Source organism: Thalia democratica, chromosome 1 (genome assembly GCF_965202585.1).
Source record: "Thalia democratica chromosome 1, ktThaDemo2.hap1.1, whole genome shotgun sequence".
Taxonomy (NCBI): domain Eukaryota; kingdom Metazoa; phylum Chordata; class Thaliacea; order Salpida; family Salpidae; genus Thalia; species Thalia democratica.
In genome coordinates, this window is record NC_139165.1 from 11,142,149 (window position 1) to 11,164,407 (window position 22,259).

At 23.4% G+C, this 22,259-nt stretch overlaps 2 protein-coding genes across 2 annotated transcripts in view; both read right to left on the bottom strand.

Moving 5' to 3' along the window:
• The window catches only part of LOC145849253 (peripheral plasma membrane protein CASK-like), a 33,968-nt gene extending 18,105 nt beyond the window's left edge, over nt 1-15,863 (bottom strand). The window contains exons 1-10 of the mRNA XM_082954398.1: nt 15,767-15,863; nt 14,857-14,969; nt 14,237-14,342; nt 13,180-13,330; nt 12,763-12,865; nt 12,092-12,267; nt 11,568-11,701; nt 10,287-10,359; nt 9,290-9,368; nt 7,656-7,777 (exon numbers count right to left, since the gene is read on the bottom strand). Of these exons, the coding sequence (XP_082810524.1) occupies nt 7,656-7,777; nt 9,290-9,368; nt 10,287-10,359; nt 11,568-11,701; nt 12,092-12,267; nt 12,763-12,865; nt 13,180-13,330; nt 14,237-14,342; nt 14,857-14,969; nt 15,767-15,825 (1,116 nt within the window). The 5' untranslated portion in view covers nt 15,826-15,863. The remainder of the gene's footprint in view (nt 1-7,655; nt 7,778-9,289; nt 9,369-10,286; nt 10,360-11,567; nt 11,702-12,091; nt 12,268-12,762; nt 12,866-13,179; nt 13,331-14,236; nt 14,343-14,856; nt 14,970-15,766) is intronic.
• On the bottom strand, nt 1,262-3,462 carry LOC145849252 (uncharacterized). Its single transcript, XM_082954397.1, has 2 exons — nt 3,241-3,462; nt 1,262-2,204 (listed from the first exon to the last, which is right to left on the bottom strand). Exons 1-2 carry the CDS (start codon nt 3,396-3,398, stop codon nt 1,811-1,813), a joined length of 552 nt encoding a protein of 183 aa, XP_082810523.1. The 5' UTR covers nt 3,399-3,462; the 3' UTR covers nt 1,262-1,810.
• Nucleotides 15,864-22,259: the final 6,396 nt, after the last annotated feature.

Genomic DNA, 22,259 nt, shown 5'->3' on the forward strand with positions numbered 1-22,259 from the left:
TATGAAAATAAAAACTTTATAACACTTTGTTATTTACCATTTGCAACTAAGTATGCATATATTTAGGTTATTCATTTAGATTATTTATTAAATTATACTTCGGAGACTTTTTTTTATTTGTTTGTGTATACTTTTCATTTATTATATTTAAATTTACTTTGTTTTGGTTGCTGCTTAATATAAAAACTTTTTTGGTTTCAGTTTATCAAGAAATATAAAGTTATTCACTTATTCAAACTAAAGATAATTTACTATAATTACTTGTTTTTTCCGTCTAAATATGAATCAATTAGAAAATAAAACTAATGAAAATTTCACGAACAAACTATAAATAATAAAGAGATTTTAATTTTACAACTTAATACCAATACAAACACTTAAACCAGAAAAAATAATCAACAATAAAAACTACTTCCTAATACGAGACAGGATATAAAAATATTAAAACATCCCGAATAAGTAGCCAAGTATAGGAAACGCTCATTAATAAAATAAAACTTTATAAAGTCAATTAAAACCCGAATAACCTTTCAACTTTCGCAGCCAATAGGAAAAAGTGAGCAACTTTTTGCAAAATGGGAAAGAGTGGAGCAATTAACGATAGGAACGAAAAGTTTTCAAATATTTTTTAATAATTTAAATGAGCTGGGGTCGATAAAAGTAATGGAGATTTCCATAAATCAATATTGCTAGTGGGAAATACGGAAGGTAAATAGAAGCACAGAAGTTTCGTACTGTGAAGCAGAAGTCTGTTAAGTGAATAAACAGCTTGGATTGGAAAGTTGCTAATTTATAAAACCTCTTGATAATTAGCACTGTTTCAAATGAACTTTTTTAATTGTAAAAATAAAATTTGACGTAAAAAGTAATTAATCCAGCTTTATATAAACTTTCTATTGTACAGAATGCAATATTTATGAAACTTTCTTTGTTTGATGCTTAAATTGATGTTAATTTGCTATCATTAATCACTTATTTTTCCTTAATCATAAAAACAACTTTTGTTTAACTACCTTTTTTCCCAGAAATGGAACTGATTATAAGAAGTGTAATTGTAAATTGTTAACTTTCTGTTTAACAAGTTAATTTAATTTCACATATAACTAAGCTTTACCTCTTATTCATTTGAAATCTGGTGTTTTCCTTACATAATTACTTTATATATGACTTCCCTGAAGTTATGAAAAATTTTAGTAAGAAAAAATAAAGTTGAAAAAGTGAATTCTAAAATTAAAAGTTTTAAGAAGCACTTTACCACCAAACAAAAACACGTTTTTGAAAAATATGAAATAAACATTATAAAATAAAAGAACTTGAAACGAATTCAAACGCAGCATGAAATAATATAAACAAACTAAAACTTTTAAAGCTTTTAAAACTATCATATTGCAAAATGTAAACAGCAAAAACATAAAATGCATATTTAGTTACACTTTTAAAGCTAAAAAAAAAGCGAAAATAAATAAAAGCGCTGTAAATCTATAAATTAAATGTAGGTGAAAAAATTTTTGAAAACCTTGAATTAAAAATTTTTGGTCAAACTTATTTCACTAAACTAAATACTTTACTTTTTTAAAGTTTTGCAAACATTGCATAAAATAAGCCTTATATAATTATTAATAATAAGTATTTATATACAATAACTGAAATATTTATTAATATAACGAAAACAAATTTGGTAAAAAGAATGAATTTATTCTAGTTTTATAACTTAATAATTAGAAAGTCTTTTAGAAGCTGAATTTCTAGTGTTTCAAGCAAATTTGCTCCCTAAACTCCAAAACAAAATAATTATCCCAAATATTTTGCCTCATTTTTCGCTTTCCTTCAAAAACCTCCGCAAACTCCGTGGGCTGGGCGGAGGTGGAAAGGAAATGTCCTCCAAGCTCCTAATCTCCATGGTAACCCCCAACTTATTGGACGGTTGCTTGGATACCTTCTTGGTAACGGGTTTCTGTCTACTAGTGGGCATGCTGACGTTACGCTTCAATGGTTTCAAACTCTTGTCACGTGATGCTTCATGGTTGGGTGATTTTTCACGGTCCACTGGTTTCGGGGAGTTCCACGGGAGTTCTTTCAGAAGATGGATTTTCTCCTCGTTGTATTTCTGATTTCTCCTTATCGTATCGTTTTCGGGGACTTTTTCTTGGAAGATTTTGTTGTTTTGGGGATTTTTTCTGCTTGTTATGGGAGAATCTTGTGACCTGGAAAGTTATTTTATTTCAATTTTAACTTATATATATAATTTATCAGATATTCAGTGCAATAAATAGTTTGTTTAATAAATACTTAAACTATTAGAGAAACCATATAAAACTATTTTAAATAATTTCAGTAGCTTAAATTAAAGAACAAGTTTTTTTTTTATACTAGTTTATATAAATTTTAAATTTATCTTCAGCTTAAATTTTGAAAAAAATAAATATTATAGGTTTTTATACTAAACTTTAAATTACACCTGCTTGTTTCAATTTAAACCAAAAACTCACAAACATATAAAAGTAAAAATAATTTGTAGCAAAACGCAGAACACAGAAAAGTTTTAATTAAATTATATATTTCGTAAAATCAATATCCTTATCAAGGCACGATGCATAAAATCCGCATTCTGACAAAACACACGAATTTTTGTGATTAAATATACACATGTATATGTTGCATATATGTGCATATATGTTGCAAAAATATATACATGTATATGTTGTAAAATATATGTGTGTGTATTTAAAAAGTACATATATGTTGCAAAAATATATTTATGTGTATTTAAAATGTACATATATGTTGCCAAAATATATGCGTGTGTATTTACATGTATATTTCATCATTTGTGAATGCTTAATTAGAATATAAATCTTTTACTATCAAAGATGTGATATAACATTTAAAAAATACATTTGGAATCGATAAACGTCGTCTGTGGATATATATTAACAAAATATATTTTAGAGAACTTCCTATAAGGTACTTAACGGTAAAAAATTATTGATTAATACTTCGATTTAAAATCACTAAATTACAAACATTTTTTTTTTAATTGTCTTTACTTCATAAATTAGAGCATTTATTTTTGCCTTTAACCTAATTTAATTTTTTATTAAAAAGCACATTATAATCTGTATACACTATTCGTTTTTATTATATACCTTAAAATTACCAAAACATCAGTAATACAGTAGTTTTAATTTACACTTTAAGTTTTATAATTAATTTTTCTTTTATTAAAATATAGAAACTGACCTGTAAATACTATGTTGCGGTAATTGCTTCAATTTCTCACTACACTCCCACCTCTTCAAATAACTTTCTTCGAATCCGAACGTCCTCACTATATTAACACTGGAACCCCTTCTAATGCTATTGCGCGAAGTCAGTTTTATTGAGGGTTTTCGGTTCATTATTAACTATATATTTCCTGGTGGATGTTACGAGTTAATTTAGCTATTAGGCCTGATCTTCCAATAACAGTTTGCTGGAATTTTCGAAATTTTCCAAGTAATAGGTAAGGTTTCAATCTTTGCAAAATTTGAATAAAAAACTAAACAATATATAAAAGTATTAAAGAATAGAAATGTAGAGGAACTAGTTTGTTATAAACATTTCAAAAACATATTTGAAAATTGAAATATTTAAATGAATAACTTGAACAAAAGGTTATAATAACAACTATATGTTTAAACAGGTTTTTTAGCTAAATATTCTAAAATGTTTCAATAACAGTTTAATAGAACCTTTCTATTTTTCCATACAGTAGATCAGATTTCAATTTTGGTCAAGTTTAAATTAAAAACTAAACGAAATATAAAAGTTTTAAAGATTATAAACGTAAAGGAACTAGTTTTTTTATAAAAGTTTATGTGAAATTGTAAGCATTTAAATGAACAACTTAAACAAAGGTTATAATAACAAACACTTTTTGTAATTGAAAAGTTTCAAACTTTACAGTCACTAAGAAGTGTTTATACAGTAAATGGGTTTATGATACTGGTGAAAGCATTAATGGTTCTACATTATTTAAACGATTTTGTTATGTAATTCTCTATTATCAATATTACAATCTAAAAAAACACTATTTTGAGTATCTCAAATCTTTTTCAAATATTTATTTTTGGTTTTAATTTCTGTTCTAATTCCGTCTCATTAAACAAACTTTTTCTTATTTACTCAATGAAACGTAATCCACTAATTCAAACAAATAAAACGTCTCAAGAAAACAATTGTAAAAATAAAACTTAATACAAATATTTGAGTATATCTTTTCTTCTTTACTTTGCTGAGTAATTTAATATGTTATCGTCAAAATAAACAGTCTATTGTTTAAACTATAATTATGGTTGAAATTATAGTGAAGTTCTATTGTTTAGATGATAAATAGAACTTGTTTAATAATTTAATAATTTTTTATTTTTATAAAGACTCCCTATCTTAACACATCCAGCCTACATAAATTTAAAATTTTATTATAATAACTTGTTCAATAAAAACTGCTATATAAATGAAAAAAAAACACAAACTCACTTTAGTAAACACAAAAACACTTCAGACTTTTATGCTATCAAAATTAAGTAGCAATAAGCTTTAAAACTAAAAAGTAAAAACAGGTTTAGCCATTAAACTAAATTTAATGGTGCTTACAGCAAACTAAAGCTTAAATTAACTGCACTAGAACTTATAATGTAATTCGTACTTTATTTCTTAACGACTTACTTTAATTAAACTTGTGTAAAAACTTTATTGCATCTTATCTTTAGCGCTCTTTAAACTAAAATTTTACACTACTTAAAGTATAATTTTGATTTTAAGATAGACAACAACATACAAACAACTACTAAATGTAACTTTTAAAAACCAATTAAAAACTAATTTAGTGTTTTTATTCTTCCTGTTATTAAACTGCAGAATACTAACTTTGAGAAAACCTGATATTTTAAAATAAAAATACTATTCAAATGTACACAGCTTTTTGTATAAAAATAAAATATATATTTCACTACATTTATTAAAGTTTGTCTTACTTTGTCATATCTAAACTTCTGATAATGGTAGCAACTCTTTCAATTCTGTTTTTAGTAACTTTTTATATAAAAAACACTTTAAACTATAATGAAAACTTCAAAAATAGTGTTTATTTATTATCAGTACATTTTCATTATGAAACTACTATTGCCACTGGTCAGACAGAATGAAAAGTACAAGTGTATTTAATCCACACTCAAAGAGAAGTGTGATATACAAACAACTGCAACAATGTTGTATAAAGAGTGCAAGCAAATTTTATGTGGAACTGAAATTTGCTGATGGTACTTCACTTGTATGCATATGTTTTGTTATTATAAATTATTGTGAATTATTGTAAATGGAAATTAATTTTCCATCCAGCTGTCAATTAAAAGTTACTTCCTAATCTTGTTGTTTTATACTTCCTTCCTAATTGTTTTGTTTATGATTTTATCGTTAACTGTTTCGTTTATGATTGTTATTTTAACAGGTTTTTTCTTTAAAATTATTTTTTAATTATTTTTTTTGATGTGACCTAATTAGCTGTATGTGAATGAAAACTACTTTTCATAAATTCAAAGTATAGTTTTTTTATAAATTAAATGTTCATCTTAACTTTAAAATTATATAGTACAAAAGTTAACAAGATATAAAAATAATTTAAATATTTTGATTGATCAAAGTTCACTATGAAAAAACGATGTAAAATCTAATAACTTCAAGTAAAACTAAAGACTGCTGACAAAATTAATTTAAAAAAGTAAATGGAAAATAAAGTTTTTAGCTAATAACCATGAAAGATTTAATTAAACAAAGATGTACTAAAACACATTATGACCTTAAGAAACTAATATCTTGCTAATTTATTTCTCATTTTAAACCAATAAAAAAAATGATTTCAACAAAACACTTTTAAATTTTAGCTAAGTCCTACAAAAATAAATTCATTAATAAGAATCTCACAAAATCTACTTAAAAAAATTTTTACTTAACAAACAAAATTTTATTACACAACATACAGAGTGTTACAAGCCTTGCACAAGTTGTACACTGTGTGTAATGAAAAAGTTTTTGGTAAAACAAATAAGTTAATAATTACCTCGGAAAATTGTGCAAATATCAAAACACTCATATGATATTGTACGTGTTACTTTCCAATATATACAGGAAGTTAAAGTTATCTGGAAAAAATGGGTTTGATACAAAGATTTAACTTTTTTTTTGTTAAAAGTCAGTGTTAGATTTATATGACAATAAATTTTTATACGCCAATCAAAAAAACACGAAAATACAAAGGAAATATAAGATTTGTATAAAAATAAAATAAAAATATTATTTAGAGTTATTTGGGAAAATTTGTTTTTTTGTACAACATTTTTTTGAGTACATCCAGGGATATTATTCAATAATAATAAACTGCAATATAACAAAAATACAAAAAAAAAGCACATAACATATGAAAAAAAAGAATAAAAATTAACAATCAACAATCTTTAGAAACACTTACTATACAGGTGGAAAAAGTAAAAAATATTAATTTTGAAAACTACAAAAATTATGCATACAAAACATTTATAGTAAAAATAAAACCTTACACAGATAGAGCAAAAATAAACAAACGAACACAAAATATAATAGTAAAAGGTAAAAGATATAAAATACAATGCAAGCTGAATCAATGATTACAATCAAACATTGTATTTAATAATATATATGCGTATAGAGTTGAAAATTGTAAAATTGCACTCAAGTATCTAAGAGGTTCTCACTATTCAGTGGGTAAGATTTATTAAAGAACTTTTTTTTTAAATTCTGTACAAAAATATTCACCATTTTTTACTTCAACTTATAAACAAAGTATTAATAACATCATAACTTGAAAATAAATATGTAATAAATTTAATTGTATAAGTATTATTCTACCGCAGCATAACTTAAATTTAGTTATAAAACTCAAATAATTTAACTTAAGTTATACAATTTTATATACGCAAACAACTTTATACGAAATGAAAATTTGAACAAAGATTTTTTTTCTAAACTAAGTCACAAAGGTATTTCAAACACAATTCGACAATCTAACCGCAATCTTATTAAACTTTCATGTTTTAAACTATTTACAAATGTCAATCTCATAAAACTCTTAGCACCTTTTGCGAATTTGCATTGAACTTATAAATAATTTCCTTAAAAACAGGTAAATCCAATCGTTTTTTAGATTTTTACATTTAAATAAAATATAATAAAAAAGTATACTTAAGTTTTTATTTTTCAATTCTTTAGTATCTTTTAAAACTGTAAATAATTTGGTTATATTGAAGGCTTTTAAGCAATGTGTCTTGCTAAATTTGAAACAGAAAAAGTCGTTTATTAAATTTTCTAACTAAAATTAACCTCAGCCTATATTTGAACTATGTACCAACTATTCTTTTAAATTTTATAATGTACGTTACAGTCTACAATAATGAATTTTTCTGTTATTTGAAACGAACCTTTAGGTAATTAAATCTAAAAGCCCTAAAAACGTTATTAAATTTTTTAATTTGAGTTTAACGTTTAACCCCTTTATATATTTTTTTAATATGAACTATATAATTTACTCTTTTTTTTAGTTTTTATGTATTTTCTGTTAAATTTCTTTATTACTTGTAACAAACCTTCAGAATATTTTGTAGTTTCTTATTGCTAAGCAAGTCATTCATGGTGCTTAGGTCGAACTGTGAGCAGTCGATTAGCGCGTCTATGTTTTCAAGCGAATCTAGTATGTCCCCGATTGCAGCTGAAAAAATATTATATTAGTTAGAATTAAATAAAGTATTCTGAGGAACTATTGTTTTCTTTGCAGGTTTTTGTAAAGCATATCATTCAACAAAAATGTATAAATACTATGTTAATCAAAACAAAATATTTTAAAGAACTATTATTTTCTATACAGGTTTTTGTAAAGCATATCATTCAACAAATATGTATAAATACTATGTTAATTAAAATAAAATAAATAAATATTTTAAAGAACTATTATTTTCTATACAGGTTTTTGTAAAGCATATCATTCAACAAAAATGTATAAATATTATGTTAATCAAAATAAAAATATTTTAAAGAACTATTATTTTCTATACAGGTTTTTGTAAAGCATATCATTCAGCAAATATGTATAAATACTATGTTAATAAAAATAAATACTTTAAAGAACTATTATTTTCTATGCAGGTTTTTGTAAAGCATATCATTCAACAAATATGTATAAATATTATGTTAGAATTAAATAAATATTTTAAAGAACTATTATTTTCTATACAGGTTTTTGTGAAGCATATCATTCAACAAAACTATTTATCACATCTACTATACATCTATTGTACTATTGTGTGGTTTTACATATGTTACAACTATTTGTTTATTTAAGATAAATCAAATTCACTTTGTAAATGGAAAACTGAAAAAGTCTCGAACTTTATTTGCTAAGTTCAAATAAATTTGTAGACTGTACAAAAAAATTACCAAGAAAATACTTTTTAATTGAAATTAATTTTTAATGTTTATCACTTAGTTCCCAAACACATAATTTTTTTTTTACTTCTTTAAAACCTTAATTATGCTTTTATTTTATATGACATATGTAATTTTAGGCTTTTTTAGCTTTACTGGTTGCAAAAAGTTTTCACATTGTTAACTTTCTATTTATTTGCATAAAACAACTTTTTTGCAACATATAACAAATCTGATAAAGGTATAAACAGTTAAATTTTGTAATATTAAAAACCTAAAACTTGCATTAATTGATCAAAAACAACAATACTCTAAAGCAAACTTGTTGTTCAAAATAAGTTGACTTATTATAACTATTCTACTTATTAACCCATATAACCTTATCACTAAAAAAAATTAAAAACAATATATTTGTTTAAACTCATTTGTACCTAACATATATTAGTAATACGACAAGTTATTATTAAATTATAATTATTGTAAATAACATAAACATTATTATTAAAAAATTTGAATATAACTATTCAAAAGTATAAGTTAAAGCGTTTGTTAACAAAAGATCTAGAAACAAGTTCACTAGTAGAATACATAATAATAACAAATTATTCAATATAGTATTTTTTGTTTAATTTTAAAATACATAAAAATTTTTGAATATATGAATTATACAACCATTAATCTGTGTTTTATAACAGTAAATTTAACTGTTAATTAAAAACGCATTAATTTAAATCACACTTTAAGGTCATTTATTTTGTATGTTTGAGACAAATTAATAAATTTTTTTATTATAACCAACCATTTGAAACAGAGTCTTGCTGATCAAATTCTTCATCTTGATTCAGTTTCAAACAAGAAATAGAAGCAAGAACATTTCCCTGTAAAAATATATTTATATTATTTATATTATAAAACATTTTAAAAAAAAAGTTTAATTTGTAAAATTTTATGTGTATAAAAAAGTTTAAAACAAATAAAAAGTTAACTAATAACTATTTATTCCTAAAAATTAATAATGCAAGAACATTTCCCTGTTGCAATATATTTGTATTATTTATATTATAAAACATTAAAAAGTTTCATTTTCAAAAGTTTATGTATATAACAAAGTTTTAAACAAATAAAAAGTTTTTATAAGACTAATAGACGTAAACTAATAACTAATTATACTAAAAATTAAAGATATATTATAATAATAGTTTATTTTCTTTAGACACTTTTATAAATTACTTATTTATATTTCATGCTCTGTTTAAACAAATTAAAATTTTAACAAAAACCATCAATTTTTGAAGCACCTTTTAAGTCAAGTACCTTTAAATAAAATAATAAGTTGTCAACTTTATAAACTGTATGATTTTTTACAACATTTAGATATAAAACTATCGATTTCAAAATTTATTTCAAAATTTTGTTGTAAAATAACAACTATGAGTAAGTTTAATAAGTACACACATAAAATAAATACATACATAAATTTTAGTAAAAATAATATACATACATCAAAAAACATTATTTTCAACTTTTGAGTGATTTTTAACTCACCCAATAGTAGATAGATAACAGCTAAAAAATAATAATAATATTTAATAAATAATCATAAAGTTTGTGTTATATATAACCATTATAAAATATTTTTATAAATAAGTTACACTACTATTGATAAACTAGTGACAGTTTAAAAATGTAAGATATAACAAAAAAATAATAACTTTTAATATTTTAAATATAATTATTTTATTAGTACATGTAGCTAAAAAATATCAATTTGTATTAATTTAAAATGTTCGACTTACTTTCAACTTTCTTCTGTTATTAAACTTCTTCAGTTGTTCTACGCTTTCGTGTAAGTGTGTTTTTGGTGCGTACCTATTAAAATATAAATAAAAGATGTTTATATTTATAAATATATATATTTACCTATTAAAATATTTAAAAATATGTTTATATTTATATATGTTTATTTATTAAAATAGTTGAGCAGTTACAAATACTTCATGTAAATATAAAACATTAGTTTCTCATCTTCAAAAAATTAGTTTGTTTAAAGACATATAAACATTTTTATAACTTGTTTGTTAAAAGCTAAGGAAATGTTAAAAAGTTGTTTCATTATAAAAAAAACACATTTTACTCAACAAGTTAAAATAACCTTTCTGACCTATTTTTTATAAACTTACAATACATATTAACATGATAATTTCAAACTTATAATCTCATCACGCTTGAATAAATGTTAACGAACTACGACAATCCGTCTTTTTCAAAAAATCAATAAAATCATAAAATTTGAACGAATAAGTTATGATGGGTGAAACAAAAGTCTCGCCTTAGCAAAAGGTAGCTCAACATATATAACTATTAAAGCAGTACATTTTAAATTAGCTGGAAAGTCATGACAGATTTGTATTAATTATTAATTTTTAACTTGATCCGAGAAAAACAGTTGTATTTACTTGTTTCTTCGGAAAATACTTTAAAAGCATCGGTAAAATAAAAAACAGTTTAGCAAAAAAATAAATTTACAAAAATTTATGCTCTACAATGAGAATTGAAAAATTTTATGTTTTATATATATTACTTAAACTGCTTTGTACTAACTTCAGAAATATATCGAAATAGTTTTGTTTTAGATTAAGACATCCCTAAAAAGTCAACTTTCCTGTATAACAATAAATCTTATAAAAAATATTTTAATTTTCTAGAAATCATTCTCAGTGATAAGTAGTAATTCTTTTTTTTTTTAATAACATAACAAGTAAGTTATGTAACAGCCCCTCTCTATTATCAGCAATCAATGGGTGATTAAGACATTCATAAACAGCAAACCTCAGATTTAATTATAATAAACAAAATTAAAATCTAATAATCACATTTCTCTATCAGCAATCCAAGGATGATTGAGACACTCGTATACTATGATCCTTTCTTTATATCAATAAAATATTAGTAAACAACATAGATAATCAAATAACTTTTCTCTATCAGCAATCCATGGGTGATTGAGACACTCGTATACTATGATCCTTTCTTTATATCAATAAAATATTAGTAAACAACATAGATAATCAAATAACCTTTCTCTATCAGCAATCCATGGGTGATTGAGACACTCGTAAACTGTGATCCTCTCTTTAGGATCTCTGGTCAGCATTCTGTCAATCAGGTTCTTGCAAGATTCTGAAACGTGGTCCCATTGGCGGGGATTCATCTGTGAGGTTGTAAGTATATTCATTTTAAGACTTAATTTTTAGTTTATTTAATATTAAGTATTTTTTAATAACAAAAAAATAAATTACACTTTTTATTTTACCAAAGTTCCTAAGAGATAAACTACATTACATATAACTGTTAAACGTAAATTTTTATAAGTAGCTAAACATAAAGTATGAATAAAAAGCTGTTAAGCAAAAAGTTTTGCCAATTTAATAAAGCTTGCATTAGTAATTATATCAAAAAAACAATTAAAAATAATAAACACCAGTAATAAACAAGTAATAAAATCAAAGCAAATAAATCAATTTAGAAAAAGATACCAATTTACCTTATACTTTCAACCTGATATATTACCAACTATATAATAAAAATAAAAGTAACAAACCTTATACTGCCCAGATGAAATATTTTCCACCAATTTTTCCCTCCTCCCAACAAACGGGAGACTTCCGCTGATAAGCACAAACATCATCACTCCGCACCCCCAAATATCAACAGGTTTTCCGTAATCCTCCCCGCGCGACATCTCTGGCGCCATAAAGTGGGGAGCCCCCACCGATCCTAAAATGGTCGTTTTTTAATTTGAGTTTAATTATCAGGTCTTAGGTTGGCTTAAATAAAATAATACATTTGTACTATATAACTTTAAAAGATACTATGAAAGTTTATAGCTTGAATTAAAATACTAAAGTATGAGTTGAGGCTATTTTACCTATTATCACATTTAGTACTTTTAGTAGCACATTTTCAATGACAAATTAAAATACTTTTATTGTTATTTTTGTTTAAAAAATATTATAGTTTATAATAATAAATATTAAAATATTATATAATACAAATATATTTATTAATTATAATAATAAACTACAATAAATATATTTTTCTATCTATTGGCCAATGAAGTATTTTTTAATCATAAAATCCTTTCTAATTAGTGAGGCAAAATGTTATTTTAATAAACAAAAATCTAGTAAATTACCTCCATTGACAAATGAAGTATTTTTTATTTGAAAGGTAATATACTATTTTATTAAACAAAACAAACTAGTAAACTACCTCCATTGATAAATGAATTGTTTTCAATTTGTATGGCCAGTCCAAATCCACCAAGTTTAACTGCAGCTGATGTTTCTTTTGATGCTAACAGTACGCAGTGGGGCTGTAAAAAAATTGTTATTGAAATGAATATAAATAAACTGCAAACTAATTCAGTGCTTATATTAGTATGACTTGTTGAAATTATATTAATTGCATAATTAAGAAATGGTCTTAGGAACAATAGCAACTAAAAACATAATTATATTTGAAATACTGAAAATTCGAAAAATATTTAATAAAAGTAAATAATAAAAACTAATTTACTCAATAACTATTCAAAACTATAACTTTTTTTTTCAATTGCAAAAAATTAAAGCCAATATTTTCAATACATATTGTAGAAAGCAACAGAAGTTGGTTGTTAAATCATCTCACCTTAATATCCCTATGAACGACGTTGTTGTCATGGCAATACCTCAGCGCTTCCAACACTTGCCGCATGTAATGGCTGGTGACTGTTTCACTGTAAACAAACCCCATGTTAGCCCGCTTCACTATCTCCAAGCACAAGTCGGCCCCGTCCATGCTGTGAATATAAAATGTAGTTAGTTAGTTTATTGAACAAAAACGAAAAAAAAATTGCTCAAAATATTTTTGGTACAATGCCCTGGATAGCAAAAAGACCTCTCGGTCATCGAGTTGCATACCCAAACTTAATCAAAATCATAATGAGCTAAAAATGAAAAAGATTAAATAAGAGAAGAATGTAATAAAAATTTAATAAGCTTTAAAATAAAAATAACATGTACTTTATAAGGGTGCTTTATAACATATAAAAATGTGTTGAGTGTATTATTTTTCTACTGAATTATGTTTAACAATTTGTTTAACTATTTTTTTGTTTAATTAAATATTTGTAAAATTTTTTTAAGTAGTTTATATCAAGAAGTTTAAAAAACTTTTGTTCATATTTATTCTTGTTGACAGTGGTGTTTAAAAAAACTGCTAATATAATACATACGTTTGATTTTAAAATATTTTGGCTTTGATGGGTAAATAGTCTTTTTGAACTATGAAAAATAAATTTTTGCATCTATGTCTATATCAAGTGTAGCACTTTGTTATTAAAATACAAAAATTTGGCTATATCTTGAGTTATACATTTTATCATTTAATAATTGAGAATTGAGTCATAAATCAATGTTTGCATACTTTTACAGTAAACTATGGTTTAAAGCTATTCAAGTTATAATGTTTTTTACGAAATACTTAAATTAAAACAAATATAACAATATCTATGAAAACTTATTTAGTTGAAAAATAAATAGTATAGTACAGGTATATTAACAAACACTTCTTTATCTGATAATGAACTTAAAATTTATAATTACTAACTATATAAAAAGTAAAACTTTTATACATACATTAAACTAGAGTGTGTTATAGAATACAAGTTCTTGCATACTAATATTTATTAAATAGTGAAACTAACTATTCAAAGACCATGTATAGAAGTCCTTTTGAGCTGTAAACTTCAAGAAGTTCTACAATGTGTGGATGCTTTAAACTGTGACATATACTTGCTTCTCTTTTTAAATCTGGAAATAAAGTTTTGGTTTATAAAATAAAGTTGTTTTTTCTCAATACAACAGAAACTTGTCAAAAAAATACATAGCAAAACAAATTTGAAATTTTACATGTTTTTGTGAGTATTTACGTCTTTTTCAAAAAGGCTTAACAAATTAATATTTAACTTAAAAACATGTGAATGTTACAAAAAAAAAATATTTTATTACTTTGAAGAAATATAAAGTTTAATTTAGTAACTAAGCCCATTTGAAAAATATAAAAAATACTCATACTAATACTATCAATTTTACTGAAAATTGTTACAAAATTCTAATCAGCTGAAAGCCACGTGTATTCACATGTGCGAAATAAAATACCTAGCACCTCTGCTGTGAACTCATCAAAAAAAATTGTACAAAACTAATTCAACATAAGAAAAAAACTATGTAAAAACTATATAAAAAAAGTATTAGATCCAAACAAAAAACAAGTACAAAAAATATATAAAAAGCACTTTTAAACAATTTAAAAAATTAAACAAACCATGAGTGCTCAATTCAGGGCAGGAAGTAAACTTTTTGACATCAACAATCTTGACTGCGTATTGTTGACCGCTCTGTTTGTGTATACATCTCCTTACTATGCTGAATGGACCCCTGTTGAGTAATTCAGTTGTCAAATTCATAATCAAAAATAGTATTTACTAAAATGAACATATAATGATTAATGTTATTCATAGAAAAAGGTACATAGTATTTAATAAAATCAATATATAATGATTTAAGTAATCCGTATAAACTTTAAAAAATTGTTTAGGTTTGCTATGCTAATAGTAAAATTTTATTGTTAAAGAAAGTTATTATGCTGCTCAACAAAGTAAGCTTTCTCAAAAATATGGCATTAAACAAGTTCTGTTTGCAACTTTATTATGTTTTTAACACACTTTTAAATAACTAGTGTATGTTTATCGTCTTATAACTATACTAAATTTAAGTCAAACAGAAATTTCAATTAATCAATGATTACTCAAATATTTCCAAAAAAACTTCATAAAAACACAAAAAGTTAGAAAATTCACGTGTGCTCATATAAACCTAAATTAAGATTGAAATTTATTGTTTTTTTAGTGTCATACCAACCAAAATTTTTCTTTAACTTATTAAACAACTATTAGTAAGTGATAACATTTTATAAAAACATCTAAATCTTTTAGGTAAAATTTTCTTACTTAAGGTACATTTGAAAACACCAATTTTAATTAAGTAATAAAGTTTTTGACCAATATTTTCTTTAAAATATATATTATATGAAACATCAAACTATAAATTTTTAGCATTGATGATTGTAAAAATAAGTAATTTCAACTGTTTACTTACTTTCCAATAGTTTCATGTTGACAACATACATCTTTAATTTCAATATAAAATATAATAATAAAATATATTTAACTTACTTTCCAATAGTTTCATGTTGAGAATACACATCTTCAAATTCAAGCCCATCTTCTGCCATTATTTTATTTTATCTAGCAACTTTAAATTATAAATTATATTAGTTCTTAAGTTTTTCTTAAATTTTAGTATGTTTGTTAGTTTGGTTTTTAAAACTATATTTCAAGTTTATTTATCTTTTTAACATGTTTTTTGCTGAAGATAATTGATTGTATTCATATTTCAAGTAGTTCATACAAATTTGAAACTTTTTTTTAATTATAATAAACTCAACAAAGATGTTTTTTTATTTTGTGGTGTAACTAAACAATATTTTTTAGATATAAACTTCAGAATTATATCAACTTTGTAGTTTTTAATATTGAGATAGTTTGAATGCTTTACAAATTATGTGCCTATACAAAGGTTTAAATTTCAGGTTAATCCTTTCAGTAAGTATGATACCATAACAATTAACTCAAAATTTTTAAAAAACCACAGTTTTAGTTTTTACTTTATGGATTGATTTTAATTTTTTTTTGTGACAAAATAATGATTTTGAGTTCAAAATGTACAGTTTTTCATAATTAAGTTTTGGAAATTGTAAGCTACTCAGCTTAAAACAAGTTTTGTTATAAAATCACTGAATGAACTGACAAAAAGTGATTACAAGGTAACATTGTGGTGTTTAAAAGTATGTATAAGAACTTTCATAACCATGTGTGCAGTAACTTTACCAAAAATAAGGTTATCAAATTGTAACTGCAGTCTAACTGTCCTCCAATAAGAAGTCTATAAAGGATTAAAAGATTCATAAAAAAGGATCATAAAAAAGGATCATAAAAGATTAAATCTTTGTTTGATCCCCTTAACAATAATAAACTTGATTTTTTTTTTTTGAGTATTTGTTAACATGTTTGTGTCATTCTTTATTTTCTAGATTTATGATAACAAAATATATGATACAAAAAGTGATTAAGATTGTTGACTGAGATACATATAGTACATACACACAATTAAGTTACTTAAAATATTTATTGTACACATTGAAGATGGTTGTGGATTTCAGTGTTGAGATTATAAGCTTGTAAGTATTTACCAAATGAATTGTCACCAAGAGTTTTTTTATGTTTTGAATTAGATAGTTTTTATTTTTGGTTATATTAATGAATTTTTTTAAAGGAGTACGTAAAATAACACAGTAACTTATTAGCTTGGTTTTAATAAAATGTTTATTGTTAAAGAGGAAATAGTTAAAATGACAGGCTTTTGGTGTTCATGTTTTTCTACCATATAAATGATATGTATAGAGTGTTTTAAAAATAGTTGTAATTTTTGTCCTCTTAGTTAGTAAATATGTTAAAATTATTAAATTAATTATTAACTTTTTTTATTTTCTTATTGCAAGTTGAAAATAGATTTAATGATGTATTTTGAGCTTAAACTTTTAGAAACTACCTAGTATGATGTCTCACCAATATCAAGCTGAAATTATATTTTATTTGATGTCTTTTTCAACCATAGTTTTAAACTAAATATTTATATTTTATAAATCCATAAATAAAATGTAACTTATTTATCATAAAAACCTAACAAAACTTAAATGTTTTATTGCTTTTATTTTACAATATAGAGCAATTACATCAACGCAATAATATGTATTGAATATGATATTTAAAATGAAATAAATAATTTTTTCAGTTTATAATAACTAAATTTAATTCTTACTATGTAGTTATATATTTTTCAAAACAAAATATCTTTTTAGATTGAACTTAGTAGGCTTAAGGCATCGATTTTTAGCCTAGAATTATGGTAGAAAAACACATCAAATACAATATAATTTTAGCTTGATATTGGTGCAACATAATCCTAGGCAGTTACCAAACTTTTTTTGTTTTGTTAAAATATATATTGTTTGATTTCTTATCATCTATTTTTTAGACTGCACCAAGCTTATGCATAAAGCAGTGAAACTAAAACACCAAAACTTTTTTTTTTATTGTGGTAAAAAATATGTTCTTCTTGTCAAAACAAGTGTTGTTTCTTTTCAAACTCATTGAAAAAATAGTTATCACTATATACACAAACAACTACTTTCTGTAGAACTTAGAAAGTTTTGAAAAAGTCAAACTTGAAGTTTTAAAAATTTCTTATCACAAATATTCCTTTAAAAAAATATTTCATAAATCTTGTAAAACTTGATATTTGTTGAATTAATAGTTTGTATTGTTGTGTTTTACTATTAGGTGGTAATTCAAGTTATTTGGAAAAAAAATCCCAGAGATGGGTTAATCTTAACATTTTGGATTTTGAAACTCAAATCTTGAATAGTGTAATAGTAACTTTCAACCCAAATTAAAATAAAAATATTTTTTAATCTATTGATTTGTTTACATGGTTGTGTATTTATAATTAAAAACTGTTAATAAAGTTAATTAGCATTTTGGTCACATGACAACCAATACACATGTTAGTGTAATCTATTATAATTTTTAAAATACTATAATTTATAACTGTTAGCAAAGTTAACTTTACAAAAGACTACATTCTTGGGACAAACTACAATTTCCTATCCGAACAAAAAATATACATCCGATCAGTAACCATAAAAATTCATTTAACATGAAACATTTCATCTTCTCTTTTTAAACTTCATACAAGCATCTAAAATTAAAAAATAAGATTAAGAAGACTGAATTTTCTTGAACTTAAGTTTTAATAAATGTTTACAGAAGCATATTTCTCTAAGTTCTTATTATAGTTTATAAAAGATCTTTCATTTTTTGTTTGTGTTCTAATATAAAAAGAAACTATTTTTTGAGAAAAATAGTCAGTTTAATAATCAAAAACATTTCTAAAAATTTTTCTCAATTTTTTTTGACAATAAGTTAATTGTAAGAGACCGTTTTTTCTTTCATATAATCAATAATAACTTTTTTTTACACCAATAATGCTTACTATCATTCCTGCTTTTTTGAACTTAAATTTGTTGATATTTATTTTTTGTATAATTTTTATCAGTAATAAAAGTTCTATCGGATTCTTTATTTTAAATTAAACTAAAATTCTATATATTTCTATCTTTGTTGTGATTCAATTCAAGCCATAATAAGAAAGCAAATTTTATTCTATAACACTAAACTTATCCTATGATTTACATGTCGAATTATTTAGTTTTAGTTTAAAAGCTTTTGTAAAACTATAAACTTTTATTAAATTGTTATACTTAGAGTAATGAACAAGTTGAACATATATTAACTTATACCACTTTCTATAAAACTTTAACTTTTGTGGAAAATTAATATTACGTTGGTTTTATTCAAATTCAAATTAGTTGTTTACAAGTTTCATTTTAAGAAGTTTTATTGTAAGTTTATATATCGTTGTCTCTAATTTTCATGTGTTTATTTTTTTCAAGTTACCGAATCCAACTATGACGTTTTAATTTAAAAGCTGATTTTAAAATACTTCTTAAATATCAAATATATTTTTAAGAAGAAAATAAAAGTTTAACAAGCTGCTTTGAAAAACGATTATTATTGTTCTACAAATTTTGTACTGTACAGCTTAAAACTAAACGTATCTAGATTAAAATATTTATTACATTTTAATTTCTATTTTAACTACAAACTTTAATTGGTCTTTTTGTAAATAAAAAAAAAATCAGAAAAACTCTCAGATATAACAGTATTTAGCAGTAAAGTAAGATCCTAGGACCTAGACTAAACCATTTACTGTATTCAACAGGTGTACGAATCGATAATCGTAAGATTTTTTTGTACACTAAGTCATAGGCCCAAATATTTTAAGCGCTTTAACTTTTTGTTCAATAATCAAAAATTATATATAAATTTGTAGGATTTATAAAAGTTAAGAAACTTACGTATTTAGAATTCTAAAATGCTTATATTATTATTTAATTGAAGAAGTTTACGAAAAGTACAATTATAGTCTATTAAGAAGTTATTTTATCTTTTTTGAATTATTTATATTTATTCAGAACTATGTAAAGCTATATACTATTAATTTAACGTGCTTCTGGTTTCAATAAATTTATTACTCAGCTAATTTTTGTTGTTGAAATGTCTATCGCTGTTTTTTTTTATAAGTTACATAATTTCATTAGCAATTTTCTGATGTTATTTTTCTTAAAATTAATATTGGTAGAAAGCTTGTAATAAATTTGAATTTTGTACAGAAAGATTCTAGTGTACAACACACAGTTTTAGAACTTTTTGCGTAAAGAGTTTAAAAGTTTTTTCGTATTTTAGTTTTATTGGTTTCTTGAATTTTGAAAATCTTTATAATTTACAAAAGCTACCCTTACTAAAATGCTTTTCTACCTTTTTAATAAAAGATTTCCTTTGTTTCTTATGCCATTTGATAATATTAAAGTATAAAATCATTTTTTGTAATTCTATACAGGTGAACTTCAACTTAATTGCGAAAAGCAACGTTTATAGGTCTTGCTAGGACATTTTAATATATATATGTATAATATTTTGTTACTATGCTAACCATTTTTATCTTTAAGCGTTAATAAAAACATTTTAGTTTTGCTTTATTAGTTTAACTTTTAAATTATAAATTGTTGCTTGTATTTAGTTTTTTTTAATTTCGTATTATAAAGGATTTTGATTTTAAACTCAGTTCAGACTTAAAACACATGTAATAGAAACTATAGTAATATTTAGTATAAATTAAAAATTTACTCGTTGATAATTAATAGTACAATCCTTTGTACAACTTTAGTTTATTTTAAAAGTAACAATAAAAATTACCTAGCTTGCACCCAATGAGGAAAGTACAAAATTATATTTTTAAGAACTTCTTTACAAAGAATATAATTTTTTTTAACAATAGTAATTTTACATCGTAAAAATCTAGTATTTATAGAAAATTTTAATTTAGAAACAACAATATTATAAAGAAGTGTTTAATGTTTATGTTAGATATAAGTCAAAAAAACTATTGGTTTGAAATATTACTTAATAGAAGTTTTGAAGTTTAAATAGAATTTAATAGTTGGTATGTACAAAATAATTGTACATTTAAATAATAAAACTTTAACAAAAATGTTTTAAAACAATTTTAAATCAACTAAAATTACAGAAATCAATTAAAAAAAAAAAATTATTAAGTGTTTTACATTTGTTTGAAAAAAATTGTGGAGCTTTTTTAATTGTTAGTTTAAAAATTTTAATTGTAATAATTCTTGTGGAAAATTAGTTTTGTAAATACTCTAAATTATTAAAATTGACTTTAGGTGTGCTGAGGAAGAATTTCTTTGTGATTTTTTGGCTTTGTCTTTAATGTGTTTATTTTTTATATAATTCAGTTACGAGAAAGTTTTATTCTTAATTAACTATAGCATAAGTATACAACTTTATAAAAATCAAAGCTTTGAAAACTTTATTAAAAAAATTTATTTGCCGCTACTTGTTTGTTTAATAAATATTATTGAGACGATTTCAAATTCAGAGTTTATTATTTAACACTGTGTTTAATGCGTTATGCAATGTTCACAAATTATTAAGCTCAGTTACCATCAATTGTAAGATTTACTGTTAAGCTATTTAAAATTTTGAAGTTGTTTTAATGTTTCAACTCAGAATCATTACTAATAAAATAAAAACCGAAGTTAGGACTTAATGTGTGTTTTACTTACAAGTGTTTGCTGACTTTAAAAAAGAATGTTTTATCTAAGTTTTAAAATTATTGATAGAATTAAAAAGGGGTTGTATGTAGTGCTCTGAATTGAGATTGGAAAAAAAGTTGTGTAAAATCGGAATAGATTAATATTTACAAAAATCAAGTGCTAATCTTAAAAAAAATCATTTTGTATCTTTTACAACCTTTCTAGTCTTTTCACTTTATAGTGAAAAAAATAACTTGTTTCAATTACTTTAACATATTTGAAAGTTTAAAAAGCTACTTAAACTAAAAAGATTGTTTTATATGGATGTTTAATTGTTTCTACTCCGAATGCCATTTAAAATTCAATTTAGTTCAATAGTTATCGACAAAAATAGCTAAACTGTAATTGCTGTTTATAAGTTTTTTTTATTACAAATTAAAAAGTAATTTCACCAAAACAATTTTTTAGTAGTCTGCCAAAAATTTAAACTTTTGTGTGAGTGTACCAAAAAGCAGCAATATTAAAAGATAATTAATTTTTTCAAAATTCAAACTAAACTATTATAGTCATTTTTTCTAACTTATTAAGTTTAATATAAAGTCAAAGCTACTTTGGTAACTATAAGTAAAGCTAAATAACTATCTTTATGTTTGTACTTTAAACAAAACACTCTTAGAAGCTGAAAAACATTTTTAAATGTTAGTTGAAAACTAGAAATATTTTATTTTTAGCAATTTAAGGAACAACTAATAAAAAAAACTCAATGATTTAATAACATTTTTTAAATATCAATCTGTAGTCATTCAGAATTTAATTTCTTAACAAAACAACGAAAATCTATTTTAGTATCAATAGAAAATATTGATTATTAGCTT

Excerpts from the sequence above, each read along its gene's own strand:
- LOC145849252 (XM_082954397.1), bottom strand. The coding sequence starts at position 3,398 with ATGAACCGAAAACCCTCAATAAAACTGACTTCGCGCAATAGCATTAGA. Across the intron at positions 2,205-3,240 it reads CCGCAACATAGTATTTACAG|GTCACAAGATTCTCCCATAA; the intron begins GTCAGTTTCTAT and ends ATAACTTTCCAG.